This window comes from Notothenia rossii (genome assembly GCF_949606895.1).
Source record: "Notothenia rossii genome assembly, contig: scaffold_468, whole genome shotgun sequence".
Classification (NCBI taxonomy): Eukaryota; Metazoa; Chordata; class Actinopteri; order Perciformes; family Nototheniidae; genus Notothenia; species Notothenia rossii.
The window spans coordinates 6,494-19,908 of record NW_027640131.1 but is presented as its reverse complement, the minus strand read 5'-3'; the positions used below and the strand labels follow the sequence as shown (position 1 = coordinate 19,908).

Below are 13,415 nucleotides of genomic sequence, written 5' to 3'. Positions count from 1 at the left end.
TTTTGTAGTTTGTGCACTTGTTAACACTTTTGTACTTTAGACAATGTTCTTTAATTTAAATTCTACTGCCTCAGATTGAAGAAAGGTGTGAAGAAGAGGTGAAAGGAGATGTGTAAAAGCTGCAGAATCTCTTACGTATAAACTCAAAATCATACTGCTTTTTAGTGTCTGTGTTTCAAACCACTGGAGCTTATTTAGTTTTAAAAAACAAATCCATTAAAAAGCATCATCAATCATTTGTTGATCTTGTATTTAATTAAGTGTTAAGTAACTGAAGCTGACAAAATAATCGTTTTCGAGTCAAAAAACATATCGTCTGACTTCATACTGAGTGTTTGTGGTGTTAGCATAATTTAATCTATCTCTTATTCTTGTTGACTAGAGCTCAAGGAGGACATTACCTCTAATCGAGGAAATAAAAGGTATTTTCTTTATTAAAACCTCAATAATGTGAAGATGATTTCCCACATCTTTCTCGTTGACACTGTTAGCGGATATATGGCTGCATAATCCAAAGAAACGAACACGGTGTTTGAATGTTTAATGTGAATATTGATCAACTGCTTTGAGATTAAGCGTTCACTGCGGGTCGTTGCTTAAAGACGCTCTGCTTTTTAATGAATAAACAATGTTTTGTATAGTAAAGGGTTTTTTCTGCACGCAACTACAGTACACTTTATTTGAAAGGCTAATTAATACATAAAAACATATTCAAGATAAGTAAAATAAAGAATCTATCTTCAGCACAAAACTTGACTGCATGTAAGTGTAGATGTTTGTCCACTAGGGGGCGACACTTCCTCACAGTTCACAGGGAAACACCTGGTAGGAGCACACCTTTACAGAACTGCTTTAATGACACATGTATTTAAGCATCACCACTAAAACTAAATGTGTTTTCCTCAGAATTTAAATGAAAAATCACCATTTATTTTAATGAGAAGTTTCAAATGTACAACTGAAACCAGAAATGCCAATACAAAACAAGTGAATGAATAATGAAAAAATACATATAGAGTATATTATTCACCATCCACCTCTTTAAAAATAATGACATTTCAAATGATAAGCTCCATCTTATAAACAGGGCATTAATAAAATAGACTTTACAAGCATATTTCATGCAATTTTGATATTTAAAAAACCCTTTATTTATCTCCCAGTCAGACGGGACGTTTGCAGTCAGTTAGTCTCACCTGTACAGGCAGTGCTGGAGTGTGTTCAAGGTGAAGAATGAGATAATAATCATTAGAAGCAGTCCAACCAGTGAGACCGCTCACACTGACACAGGCTGCAGCCATCAGACACTTAGATTAGCTTAGTTTAGCATATATGCTAGGAAAAGGGGAAAATAGTGAGTGATAAAATACACATTTAAGTGTACTTAATATATCTCTGTACAAAAACTGAAATGTAAAAACAATTTGGCAACTTGTTTTGGTGCCAGTCAAGAAATAGCCCGACCCATAATCCCCTGTTAAACGTCTTATTGATGTTTTTACTCCTCTGATTTGGTATGGATTAAACAAACTGGATTCAGAGCTGCTGATAGGTGGATGTTGTTACCTTTGGACAGGCTGGCTTTGTCTTCCCCTGTTTCCAGTCTTTATGCTAAGCTAAGCTAACCAGTTGATGGCCTTATTTCTAACAAACATATACAGCAATCTTAATATCTATGATCAGCTGATCCAAGAGGGTTTTAAATAGTTTATAAAGCTTGAGAAGAACCAAATCTGTCAGACAAATGTAGTTAAGTAGAAATTTAAAAATGTAAATAGTCAAGTAACTTTTTTTAATATACTTTCCCAAAGTTGAGAACAAGTGAAAACTGTACTTCAGTAAGTACATTTAAAAAAAACACAAAAAATCACTTTCTTTGTTCCTTTTTTTTAATCCATTGAGGCTTTGTTCAAACGTTACAAGCAGTGAGCAGAGAGGTGGACGAAATACAATTAACATAACACAACAGACAGCTGAGATGTAACATTTTCATTTCCCTCGTTTGTTAAACCACTGCAGCCTAATGTTTAATGATCAGATATTGTTGATTTTCAAAGTAACTGTCAACACACATGTACCAATATACTGTAATTAAAGCATGAATCCCGAATCTACCCCTTTAAAACATGTCAGATTGATTTCCTTTTAAAATTGTTTAAAAGAAAATATGTATACAGTATTTTACTAATGAAAAAGGAGTGCATTACTTCCACTAGTAATGTCTGGAAGTATGAAACACTTTTTGAACACATAATTCTGAGACAATAAATACTTTTCTTGTCCCCCTGACATATAAAGAAGTGGTAAAAGTTTATTTCTGAGTAAATAGTTTTCTGATCACTTCAAGTCATGACGGCAGGGAGTGCAATCCGTAGAATAAACTAGAGTACATTAGAACATACTCATCAGTATGTTATGTGTTTGTATGCGTCTCATCAAGGTGAACCATATGTGATCAGATTCTGAAACATTAACAATGTGTACAATGTACTTCCCCAGTTGAATACATTTATTACATTTAGTGAGAGTGAATCTTTCTGTAGAAAATCAAATGGTTGTTCTACTCAGTGTGATTGACAGGAGAGATGATCAGAGGGGCAGAGTTTTTACCATCATTGTTGTTACAAGGACCAAAGTATGGGTAGAGTTTCTCTTTGAAGCAGCAGCCAGTGAAGGAGTAGATCAGAGCCGCAGCATCAACATCATAAAAGGAGACCAGACCCTCCTCATAATCCACAAACACCCCCACCTTCTCAGGCTGAGACTTCAGAGAGAGACTGACTGGAGGACCAGCAAAAGCTTTGTACTGATTTTCATTCCTCAACACTATCGTCCAGTAACCATCCTGAGGAGTCGGTGTGATGATTCCCTTCCTGTTGATCGACTCTCTGGCCACTCCAAGAGTCCACTCAGTCTTCCCTTTAACCTGAACCTCGCAATAAAATCTTCCTGAAGAGAAACTCTTCTTTGCTAAGACACGAAAACAATAGTCAAATCTCTCTGGGTTCTTTGGGAGATTCTTCCTCACATCACCAGCTTTAACTTGTTTTCCATCATCAGACAGGATGAGTTTGGGATGTGCTGTATCAGGATCAAGAGTCACCTCCACCTCAGACTGCTGGACCCTCTTCAGCTCCACCTCAAGCAGCTTCTTCATCTGTTTCCTGAGCGTCTCCTCCAGCTGAGTCACAGCTCTCCTCACAGTCCCCTCATATGAAGGTGGACGGACCCTGACTTCTGTCCAGTTCTTGGTGGGTGGAGCAGCGTTCAGGGACGTGAAGCTTTGGAGGAGGTGGAGCTGGTCTTCAGAGCGTGAGAGCTGCTTCACCTCAGAGCTTCTCTTCTTCAGCTCAGAGACTTCCTGTTCCAGCTCTTTGATGAAGCCTTCAGCCTGTTCCTCTGTCTCTCTCTGCTTCTCTTTGATGGTGTCCATGTGCTCGGCCTGGCTTCTCTCAACAGACTCCTTCAGAGCGGTGAAGACCTGAACACCATCTGCTATCTCTCTGTCTGCTCCTTCCTTACTGAGCTCCACTGAGCGGTTCATCTCCTGAATCTTCAGTCGTCTCTTCTGGATCATCTGCTGGATTTCAGCCTCTGTCTTCCCCAGCTCAGCCTTCTTTCCTTCATATTCTTCTTTCAGAGGAACTACATCATGTGTCTTGTGGTCTGAAACAGTGCAGAGCATGCAGACACACACCTGGTCGGTCTTACAGAACAGCTCCAGCAGTTTATCGTGCTTCACACACATCCTGCTTTCCAGGTTCTCCACAGGGTCGATCAGCTGATGTTTCTTCAGACCTGCTCTTGTCAGGTGAGGCTCCAGGTGAGTCTCACAGTAGGACTCCAGACACACCAGGCAGGACTTCAGGGCCTTCAGTCTGGTTCCAGTGCAGGCGTCACAGGGAACTTCTCCTGGTTTGACAACGTGTTGCTCTGAGCTGCTGCTGCTGGCTTTCTGTTGAGCTGACTGTCTGAACTGAGCAGCCATCTCAGAGATGAACGTGTTGACCAGCAGCTCAGGCTTTGTGTTAAAAACCTTTTTACAGTTGGGACACTGACTCGGGACATTTCTATCCCAGTGTTCAGAGATGCAGGCTTTACAGAAGTTGTGTCCACATGGTATGGCGACTGGATCAGTGAACACATCCAGACAGATGGAGCACAGAAACTGATCTTCAGTCAGCAGACAGCTGGCAGCAGACATGTCTCTCTGAGGACAAGAGTTTGAAAAAAATACAACTGTAATTACATATTCTCTATTTGCCAGTTCATAGAGTCCTACTATGAACCCGGAAATGTAAACTACCCCAACGTTTATGTTAGAAATGACATACATAGACCAATGACAAACAAACACATTTAGGTTTTTTTGTCTGTAAGAATTCAAATGTAAGTTCAAATGAAATCATAGCAGCATTCAGTTTAAACTCTAAGAAACACAATGTGTAAGCTCTAATACTGCTGGGGGATTTTACCGTTGTTGAACAGAGGAGTGAAACCTCCTGCTGAGCATCACTGAAGTTAATACTAGTTGTTAAAAAACAGTAAACGTTATCAGCTTCAAAAGGCAGATAGCAGTTACTACAGAAACAGATTCAAAGCTCAAGGCTACTTACCACAGTGTGTACAAATGATATAAGATGAAACATGTAATTGTCATGCCTTTTTATAAGCAACACTTGTAACACAACACCAGACCCCTTGCTTTGGACAGTCCAGAACAAATCTAATATTTAGATTCTACTTTGTTTAATAGAGTCAATTTCAAGATGTTTTCAAATACAGGAAATATGAAAATAAGGATAAGCTAATGCTAGCTTTGACTGTATGCTCTCTAACCTAACTTAACCAGAGTTTACATTGTAGTTGTAGCTGTTCCTAATATCTTAACCAGCACATATCTGTATTGTAATATTTTTTATATGAATCCAACTTTGACTAAATATTTAGTTAGTGATGTCTCTGTAGTGTACTCACCAGTGTTTGCAGAGTCCTGCTGTGTTGTTGAGAAGAAGCTGCTGGATTCAGTTGAGTGTTTCTTCAGAGAAACAGAGACTTGTCTCGGCTGCTGCTCTGCTGTCGCTCAGACAAACAACAGCTTTGATTTCTGGGAAATGGAAACTCTTCTCTTACAGTGTGGTCCCACCTCTCAGTGGCAGTTTCCCAAGAGGAAGTGGAGAAAGAACTATTGAGGCTTGTTATTTAACTTTGTGACGATGCATTTTACAGCTGATCCAAGAGGCTTTTCAAATAGTGTATTGAGCATAAGTAGGAATATTTTCTCAATACATAAAGGACATCTCTTTACACATCTGGAGATTTATAGCTATATTTCACAACGCTGTGTTATGGTGCCTGTTTAAGAGCAGCTGGTGAAACGTCCTCCTCCCTGAACAGACGGTTTGAAAATGGGTCACGTGATTGTTGACTCACATTCAGGTCAGACTTTAGTTTATATTACAACTAGATTCATTTTTATTCACCTGTAGTTTGGATTAGGATGTAAACGAACTACAGCTTTAACGTTTGTCAGATGAACTGATGTTGATTCTGTTCCGATGTATTATTTGATATGTAGTTAAATCTAATGCATATTTATGTTGCAATATATCAAAATGTATCCTAGGAACTTAAATATAATAATAACAATAATAATAATGATGTGTTCCTGTCCTCCTTCAGTCTCTGCAGTGCTGCCGGCAGTCATGTTTGAAGAGTTTATCGCCGGCCACAAGAGGGCAGTGTCACTGCTGTCGCTGCCCGGTTATGCCGTGCTCTGACCCGGTAGTGCCGAGCGGCCATTTTAGTTCAAACATTGTTCATTCACTCCGCCTCGAGTTGAGACGTTCGTCCACTCATTCATGTAAGACTGTTTCCACTATTATATTATACTATATATTATACTATATATATATTATACTATTATACTACTATACTCTGTTTCGTGGTATATATTTTTGTTGATTAAATTGCATGGATGTAATACTTTGTCAGCTTATCTTGCTGCATTACTCTGTTTCAGGGTGTCGTCATCCTTGTCAATAAATTACCGAAACTGACATTGAGGAGTGTGTTTCTTCATGACGACACCATGGTCGTTGTTGGATGCCCTGTCCCCGGCTGCAAGTTCAAATCCGAAGACTTGTCTGAAGCACTCGTCATTGCTATATTGACGATTCATGGATGTAGCCACCAGCACGCAGCGCCTGTCATGGCCGCGCCAGCCCAGGCCCCAGCCCCTCACGGCCCGAGACTCGATCGGCCCAAAGTTGATGTGGGCGTGTCAATAGAGGAATGGAACGTGTTCATCCGCCGTTGGAACGTATTCCGCGCCGGCTCAGGCATAGGGGACGCACAGGCCCCCTTCCAGCTGTTTCAGTGCGCTGGGCCTGTACTTGGAGACAGCCTGTTGAAAGCCGTCCCCGATGCCGCTTCCGGACCCTTGCCAGTCCTGATCACCGTCATGCGTTCCCTAGCTATCATCCCAGTTGCTACATGCGTCCTGCGCACCGAACTACTTCAGTTACGCCAGGAACGCGACGAGACATTCCGGGCATTCGCTGCCAGAGTGCGGGGTAAAGCAGAGACATGCGCATATAATGCGGTATGCGAGTGTGGTAAGGACGTGGACTATACCGACCACATTATCCGCGATGTGCTGCTCAATGGCATCTATGACTCGGACATACGCCGCGAGACGCTGGGGACAACTGACGTCCTGGTCAAGCCAGTTAACGACGTGATTGCACTCGTCGAGAACAAAGAGATGGCCCGTAACGCTCTCCCGTCGTCCTCCCTATCAGCCATGTCGTCATTCCGGCGCCTGAAGACGACTCCACAGGCGAGCCCCGCCACGAGCCCTGCGGACGGGGCTAAACGTGCCTCGTGCCAAGAATTTAAGAGCGTCTTTAACGTCTTCACGGAGGGGCCTCGCGGGTGGAATCCTAAGCCTCACCAGGTGTGCATCGGCTGCTACAGGGCCCGCCGACGACAGAGGCGTCAACAGCCGTCATCCGACAGTCAACAGGCCGCCATGGGGTCGGAGCTGGTATCCCTGGTCTCGTCGGTGCAAGCTGGAGCCCGCCCTGGCCGACGTCGCGGGAGCCTTCGCCGACGCCGTGCCCCTACGTCGCACGGCTGTGTCGACAGGCCTGCACCTATCAGACTCGAGCACCACATCTTCTCCAAGGGCGAATGGAGGCGAGCCAGGCTGAGAGACCACCCCCGGGCATTAATCACCATCTCGATGGACATGCCAGTCCGGCTGAGGGATGGCACCAGCAACCGGGGCTCGGCCGACGGAGCTCGAATATCCGCCATCGCGGACACTGGCGCGCAGTCGGACCTTTGGTCTCTGGAGGAGTTCCTGGCCTGCGGTTTCGCGCGGGACGACCTGCGACCCGTCAGCCTCAGCCTGTCGGCCGCCAACCGCTCCCTTATAGCCATCGAGGGAGCGTTCTTCGCTAGGCTCTTGACGACCTGCAGCGGGGGGCGTACTACATCCTGCCGTTCCATGGTATACGTGAGCAGCTCAGTCCGGGCCATGTACCTCTCCTACGAGTCGTTGCTCAACCTCGGCCTCTTGCCCGTTAACTTCCCGTCGGACGACGTTGCAGGGGGGGCCAAGGACAGGCGTAGCCCTGACACGGCTGACACGCCAGTCCAGCCCCTGTCCATCAATGCGACGAGGTCAACCAACGGCGGCTGCCTGGGGCCAAGTGACCCCCGGGACGCCCAGTGCTCATGTCCTCAGCTCACGATCCCCCCGGCGCGCCCCGCAGCACTGCCGTTCCCTTGTACGCCAGAGAACAATAACTGGATGAAAGTTTGGCTACTCGGGAGATATGCCTCGTCGACATTCAATACTTGCCCCCATCGGGCACTACCATGCATGGAGGGGCCACCTATCGAGATGCACGTGGACCCCGCAGCTACGCCTAAGGCATGCCACACCGCGGCTACGGTGCCTCTACACTGGCAGCGGAGGGTTCACGATGACCTCCTGCGGGACGAAGCCCTTGGGGTCATTGAACGCGTGCCATACGGCGAGCCGGTGGCGTGGTGCCATCGTATGGTAGTCACTCGGAAGCACAACGGTTCCCCCCGCAGGACCGTGGACCTCTCTCCCCTCAACAAGTTCTGCCAACGTGAGACCTTCGCCACTGAGTCCCCGTTCCACCTCGCACGCCGCATCCCGAAGGGCACCTGGAAGACCGTCACGGACGCCTGGAACGGCTACCACAGTGTTCCCCGGCGTGAGTCGGATCGCCACCTCACTACCTTCATCACGCCCTTCGGCCGTTGGTGCTACACCAGGGCACCACAGGGTTTCCTGTCGTCAGGGGATGGCTACAACCGTCGGTTTGATGCCGTCCTCTCGGACTATGAACGCAAGGAACGTTGTGTGAATGAAACCATCCACTATGACACCGACCTGGAGCAACACTGGTGGAGGACCATCGACTTCCTGACGCGTGTCGGCCAGTCGGGCATCATGTTAAATCCGGATAAGCTTCAGTTCGCGGAGAGGTGCGTCGACTTCGCTGGCTTCAGGGTGTGTGAATCTACCATCGAACCGCTCCCAAAATACTTGGACGCCATCCGGGACTTCCCCACCCCAGGCTCCACGACGGACATCAGGAGTTGGTTCGGCCTTGTCAACCAGGTGGCTAACTACGCCCAGTTGCGTGACACGATGGCTCCATTTAAGCCGTTCCTGAGCCCACGCTGTGTGTTCCTATGGTCCCCCGTTCTGGAGGAGGCCTTCCAGACGTCCAAGCAAGCCATAATGGAGGCCATCCGCGAGGGCGTGGAGATCTACGACATTCAGAAGCGTGCCTGCCTCCGCCCTGACTGGTCCATGCGTGGCATTGGCTACTTCCTGCTCCAGCAACATTGTCACTGTGCCTCGGGCATACCGGACTGCTGTCCAGGAGGGCGGAGGATCACCCTCGCGGGCTCGCGTTTCCTGTCCCCTGCGGAGCAGCGCTATGCTGCCGTCGAGGGAGAGGCCCTAGCTGTGGCCTGGGGCCTGGAACAGACGCGGTACTTCACGCAGGGGTCCGACAACCTCGTCGTGGTCACCGACCATAAGCCGTTGGTGAAAATCTTTGGCGACCGTACGCTGGATGAGATCACAAACTCGCGTCTGTTTAGACTCAAGCAGCGCACCCTCCCATGGCGCTTCGACATTGTGCATCTGCCTGGCAAGAGCAACTATGCCGCTGATGCCACGTCGAGGCATCCTTCCCCCTCGGGTTCAGCGAACGGCCTCTCATTGGGGCTGCCGAGCGGGCCTGACGCCGTGGAGTCAGCACTCATGGCCTCCATCCGCGACGACGCACGGGAGCTCGGAGCCGTCTCTTGGCCCCTCCTCGCAAGGGAAACAGCGGCTGATGGATGCCTTGGCCACCTCCTCCAACTCATCGAGCAGCAGGGTGGGATTGACGTTAGCGACCCTGCCCTGGCGAGTCTGTCATCGGTCTGTGAGTCCGTCTACGCCCAGGACGGCGTCCTGCTCTATCGGGACCGCGTCGTGGTTCCCCCATCCCTCCGTGGGAGGGTCCTTCGGCATCTCCATGCCGCTCACCAGGGGACCTCAGCTATGGGGCAGCATGCCCGAGCCATAGTTTACTAGCCCGGGATGTCCGGGGACATTCAGGCCACCAGGGACGGGTGTGCAGACTGCAACCGCAATGCTCCGTCACAGGCGGCTACACCCCCCCGGCCGTCCTCACCCCCGTCCACGCCATTCGAGGCGGTGTTTGCTGATTTCTTCGACTATGGGGGCCGTCACTACCTAGTTGTCGGGGATCGGCTCTCGGGCTGGGTAGAGGTCCTGAGCTCTACGGCGGGTACTGCCCTGGCGGGCTCAGCTGGCCTGGTCCAACACCTCCGGTCGTTCTTCGCCACCTTCGGCGTACCGGAGGAGCTCTCGAGCGACGGTGGTTCGGAATTCAAGGTGAGCCACACTGAGGACTTCCTCCGCTTATGGCACGTCAAACACCGTGTGTCTTCCGTTAGCTTTTCGCAGTCGAATGGGAGGGCGGAGGTTGCGGTTAAGACTGCTAAGCGCCTCTTGATGTCCAACACCAGCCCGTCGGGCAGCCTTGAACAGGACCGCTTCCTGCGCGCTATGCTGCAGTTGCGTAACACGCCTGACCCCGACTGCGACCTCTCGCCAGCACAGATCATCTTCGGCCGCCCCCTTCGTGGCTCGCTCTCCTTCGTGAACCGCCTCGAGAAGTTCTCGAACCCGCATATCCGCCTGCTATCCGCCGCTCGCTCCCCTGGGTCATCAGCCCCCACCTAACCACCCGGGCTGGGCGACGCCCCAGGGGATTGCTCAGCGGCCGGCTGTCGGGCCCCGCGACTCGGCTATTGGCGCTTCCCCACCGACGCCTGCTGATGAGGCGTCCTCTGACCTCACTGTTCCTACGGGTAGCTTCCTGGGTGCACCGCTCCCGGTGCCGCTGACGACGCTGCCCCAGCCGACTCGGCCGGGCCGCGTGAGGAGGAGACGAGCACGAGTCAGGCAGCTGGATACGGGATTTAGACCGTTAACCTATTCCGGCCCATAGCTTTCCGGTCTGGGGGGGATGAAAAGTTTATCGCCGGCCACTAGAGGGCAGTGTCACTGCTGTCGCTGCCCGGTTATGCCGTGCTCTGACCCGGTATATACTATATATATATTATACTATTATACTACTATACTCTGTTTCGTGGTATATATTTGTGTTGATTAAATTGCATGGATGTAATACTTTGTCAGCTTATCTTGCTGCATTACTCTGTTTCAGGGTGTAGTCATCCTTGTCAATAAATTACCGAAACAGACATTGAGGAGTGTGTTTCTTCAATGTTCAGGTAGAGAACGACCGGCTAAACGGCGGCCACCATGAGGAAACATCCGGAAAGGATCCGTTTCCGGGGCCAGAGACGGGACGAGTTCCCGGATCTGGCCGATTCTCCCAACACCTCCGACACAGAGAGCAACGAGGAGGTCGTGAGCAGACCTCGAGTCTCCGCCAGAGATTCAGAGGAGCTGAGGGAGGCGGAGGGGAAGCAGAGTGACACTCAGGTACACAAACACACACAATATCAACCAGGAGTTTAGAAAGAAACTTGTTTTTCTGACCCTGAACTTTAAAGAGGTGTATATCAGTAGTGTCTCTACTTTAAAGAGCTCTGAAAACTCGGGAGGTTAAAACAGACAGACAGTTTGGACGTCCCCCCTCAATGTCAGACTGACCACCTGACTCCTTAAAAACACGGGTGTAAACATCTCTGGAAAAAAACAACTCCTCTGTTCAGACTGTCTTCAGGTGACTTCAGGTCAAACCCCCCCAAAGCCTCTGATGATTTCCACTTGTATGGACTTTGTTTTCAGGACGTTTGAGCGTTGGTCCATTTCAATCGGTTTAAGTGAACTGCTGGCAAGAGGCTCACAGGAAGTGTTTTTCCTTTTCTTTCTAACTGAGCTTCCTTTCATTTGTTAAAGAGTCCTCTCCTGCTGATATTCAGGTGTATATCAGTATGTAGTGTCTCTACTTTAAAGAGTCCTCTCCTGCTGATGTTCAGGTGTATATCAGTATGTAGTGTCTCTACTTTAAAGAGTCCTCTCCTGCTGATGTTCAGGTGTATATCAGTATGTAGTGTCTCTACTTTAAAGAGTCCTCTCCTGCTGATGTTCAGGTGTATATCAGTATGTAGTGTCTCTACTTTAAAGAGTCCTCTCCTGCTGATGTTCAGGTGTATATCAGTATGTAGTGTCTCTACTTTAAAGAGTCCTCTCCTGCTGATGTTCAGGTGCATATCAGTATGTAGTGTCTCTACTTTAAAGAGTCCTCTCCTGCTGATATTCAGGTGTATATCAGTATGTAGTGTCTCTACTTTAAAGAGTCCTCTCACGTCATACAATGTGTCAGAGCGCTAGCCAATAGAAGCGCGAGTGTTACATAGTGATGTCTTGTTGCACACCTTTCTGGGGTTTTCCCCTTGGGTTAGGGTTAAATCCCTGTGTTCCCTCCAGTTATATTGTATAAATACATTTAATTGATAGATTACATGTTCAGTAAAGTATTAGTACCTCTGAATTGAACTCACTTCCTGTCTTGTTGCAGCCGATGGTGTTCGGCGCGATGATCCACAGAGACGAGGCATTCGACGCCATCTTTAACCAGCACACTAAAATCGTTTCCGCGGCAACAGCCATCGAACCGGAGGCTAACACCTTCACCAGGCTGCCGCCACACACAAACACACATGTACACACACACACACACACACACACACACACACACACACACACACACACACACACACACACACACACACACACACACACACACACACACACACACACACACACACACACACACACACACACACACACACACACACATGCACACACGCACACACGCACACACACACGCACACACACACACACACTGGGACTGTCATACTGTTAATTAACCAGTTTTTAAATAATCCAGTGACGTTAAATCGCAGTTTTTTTTGTCACCAATGACTTCTTAAACAAGTTCCCACAAATAAGGAAACAATAAGGTACATTATTTGTGCTAATTAATTGATAAATCCTCAATTATGTCAGGTATTTATCTCTGGAATAATGTCCTGCATATTAATAAATATTGTCCAGAAGGCGTAAGGATATTGAGGCGAATTCTCCCTTCATAAATTAAATATGAATTACATTTCCTTCAAACAGTCATGTCTTAATCACCGCGTTTAATACGGCTGTACCATAGATACAGTCTATAGGTGCTCACACCGCAGTACTTTTCCCAAAAAGGTTCATCAGAACTTAGTTCATGAGAACTCTTTATTTCTCATGAACTAAGTACAGATCACTTAGTACCCCAGGGCACTAAGTACAGATCACGTTCACACCGGAATAAGTCCCTGGGGGAGGATTAGGCAAATGAAGCCGCTGACGTCACTTCTTCTTCTTCTGCTTTGGGTTTACTGGCAGGCCGCAAACAACTTCATGGTGTATAGTGCCACCCGAAGTCCCCGGAGTTGGGGACTGGCTTCAGTAGAAGCTGCTGGGAGACCTTCCGAGTAAATCGCCAGAACGCCGACACCTCCTCATCTCCACCGCTCCCATGTTTTCTTGTGTGTTTCCATAAGTTAGTCTCTATGTGTTTCTGCGCTGGGCTAATGCTAATGCTAATAATGCTAATGCGAGGATAATAAAATAGCGGCTTCACAAAACTTTTTGGGAGTTCTACGGGGCGTGGTTTGCAATCCGCCCAGCCAACCTTTTTCTCCCACGAAAGTACCTTCTCTCTAGCAGGGACTGAAAAGGGAGTAAAAAGGTTCTGATGAATACATTTTTGTTCCGGATTTTTTTGGTGTCAACGCAACATTTCGGAACTGTATCGGAACTAAAA

The 13,415-nt window shown here is 47.8% G+C and overlaps 2 protein-coding genes across 2 annotated transcripts; one reads left to right on the top strand and one right to left on the bottom strand.

The window, feature by feature from the left end:
* Window positions 1-1,871: 1,871 nt before the first annotated feature.
* On the bottom strand, window positions 1,872-5,715 carry LOC307027051 (E3 ubiquitin-protein ligase TRIM21-like). The gene is made up of 2 exons (XM_079695239.1): window positions 4,978-5,715; window positions 1,872-4,210 (listed from the first exon to the last, which is right to left on the bottom strand). The coding sequence occupies exon 2, from the start codon at window positions 4,202-4,204 to the stop codon at window positions 2,561-2,563; it is 1,644 nt and encodes a 547-aa protein (XP_079551365.1). The 5' UTR covers window positions 4,205-4,210; window positions 4,978-5,715; the 3' UTR covers window positions 1,872-2,560.
* Window positions 5,711-12,266, top strand: LOC307027052 (GRAM domain-containing protein 4-like; the record flags this gene model as incomplete). The annotated part of the gene is made up of 3 exons (XM_079695240.1): window positions 5,711-5,784; window positions 10,867-11,080; window positions 12,123-12,266. Coding segments are annotated over exons 2-3 (327 nt in total), but the record flags the coding sequence as incomplete, so codon positions are not given.
* Between the last annotated feature and the right edge of the window lie 1,149 nt (window positions 12,267-13,415).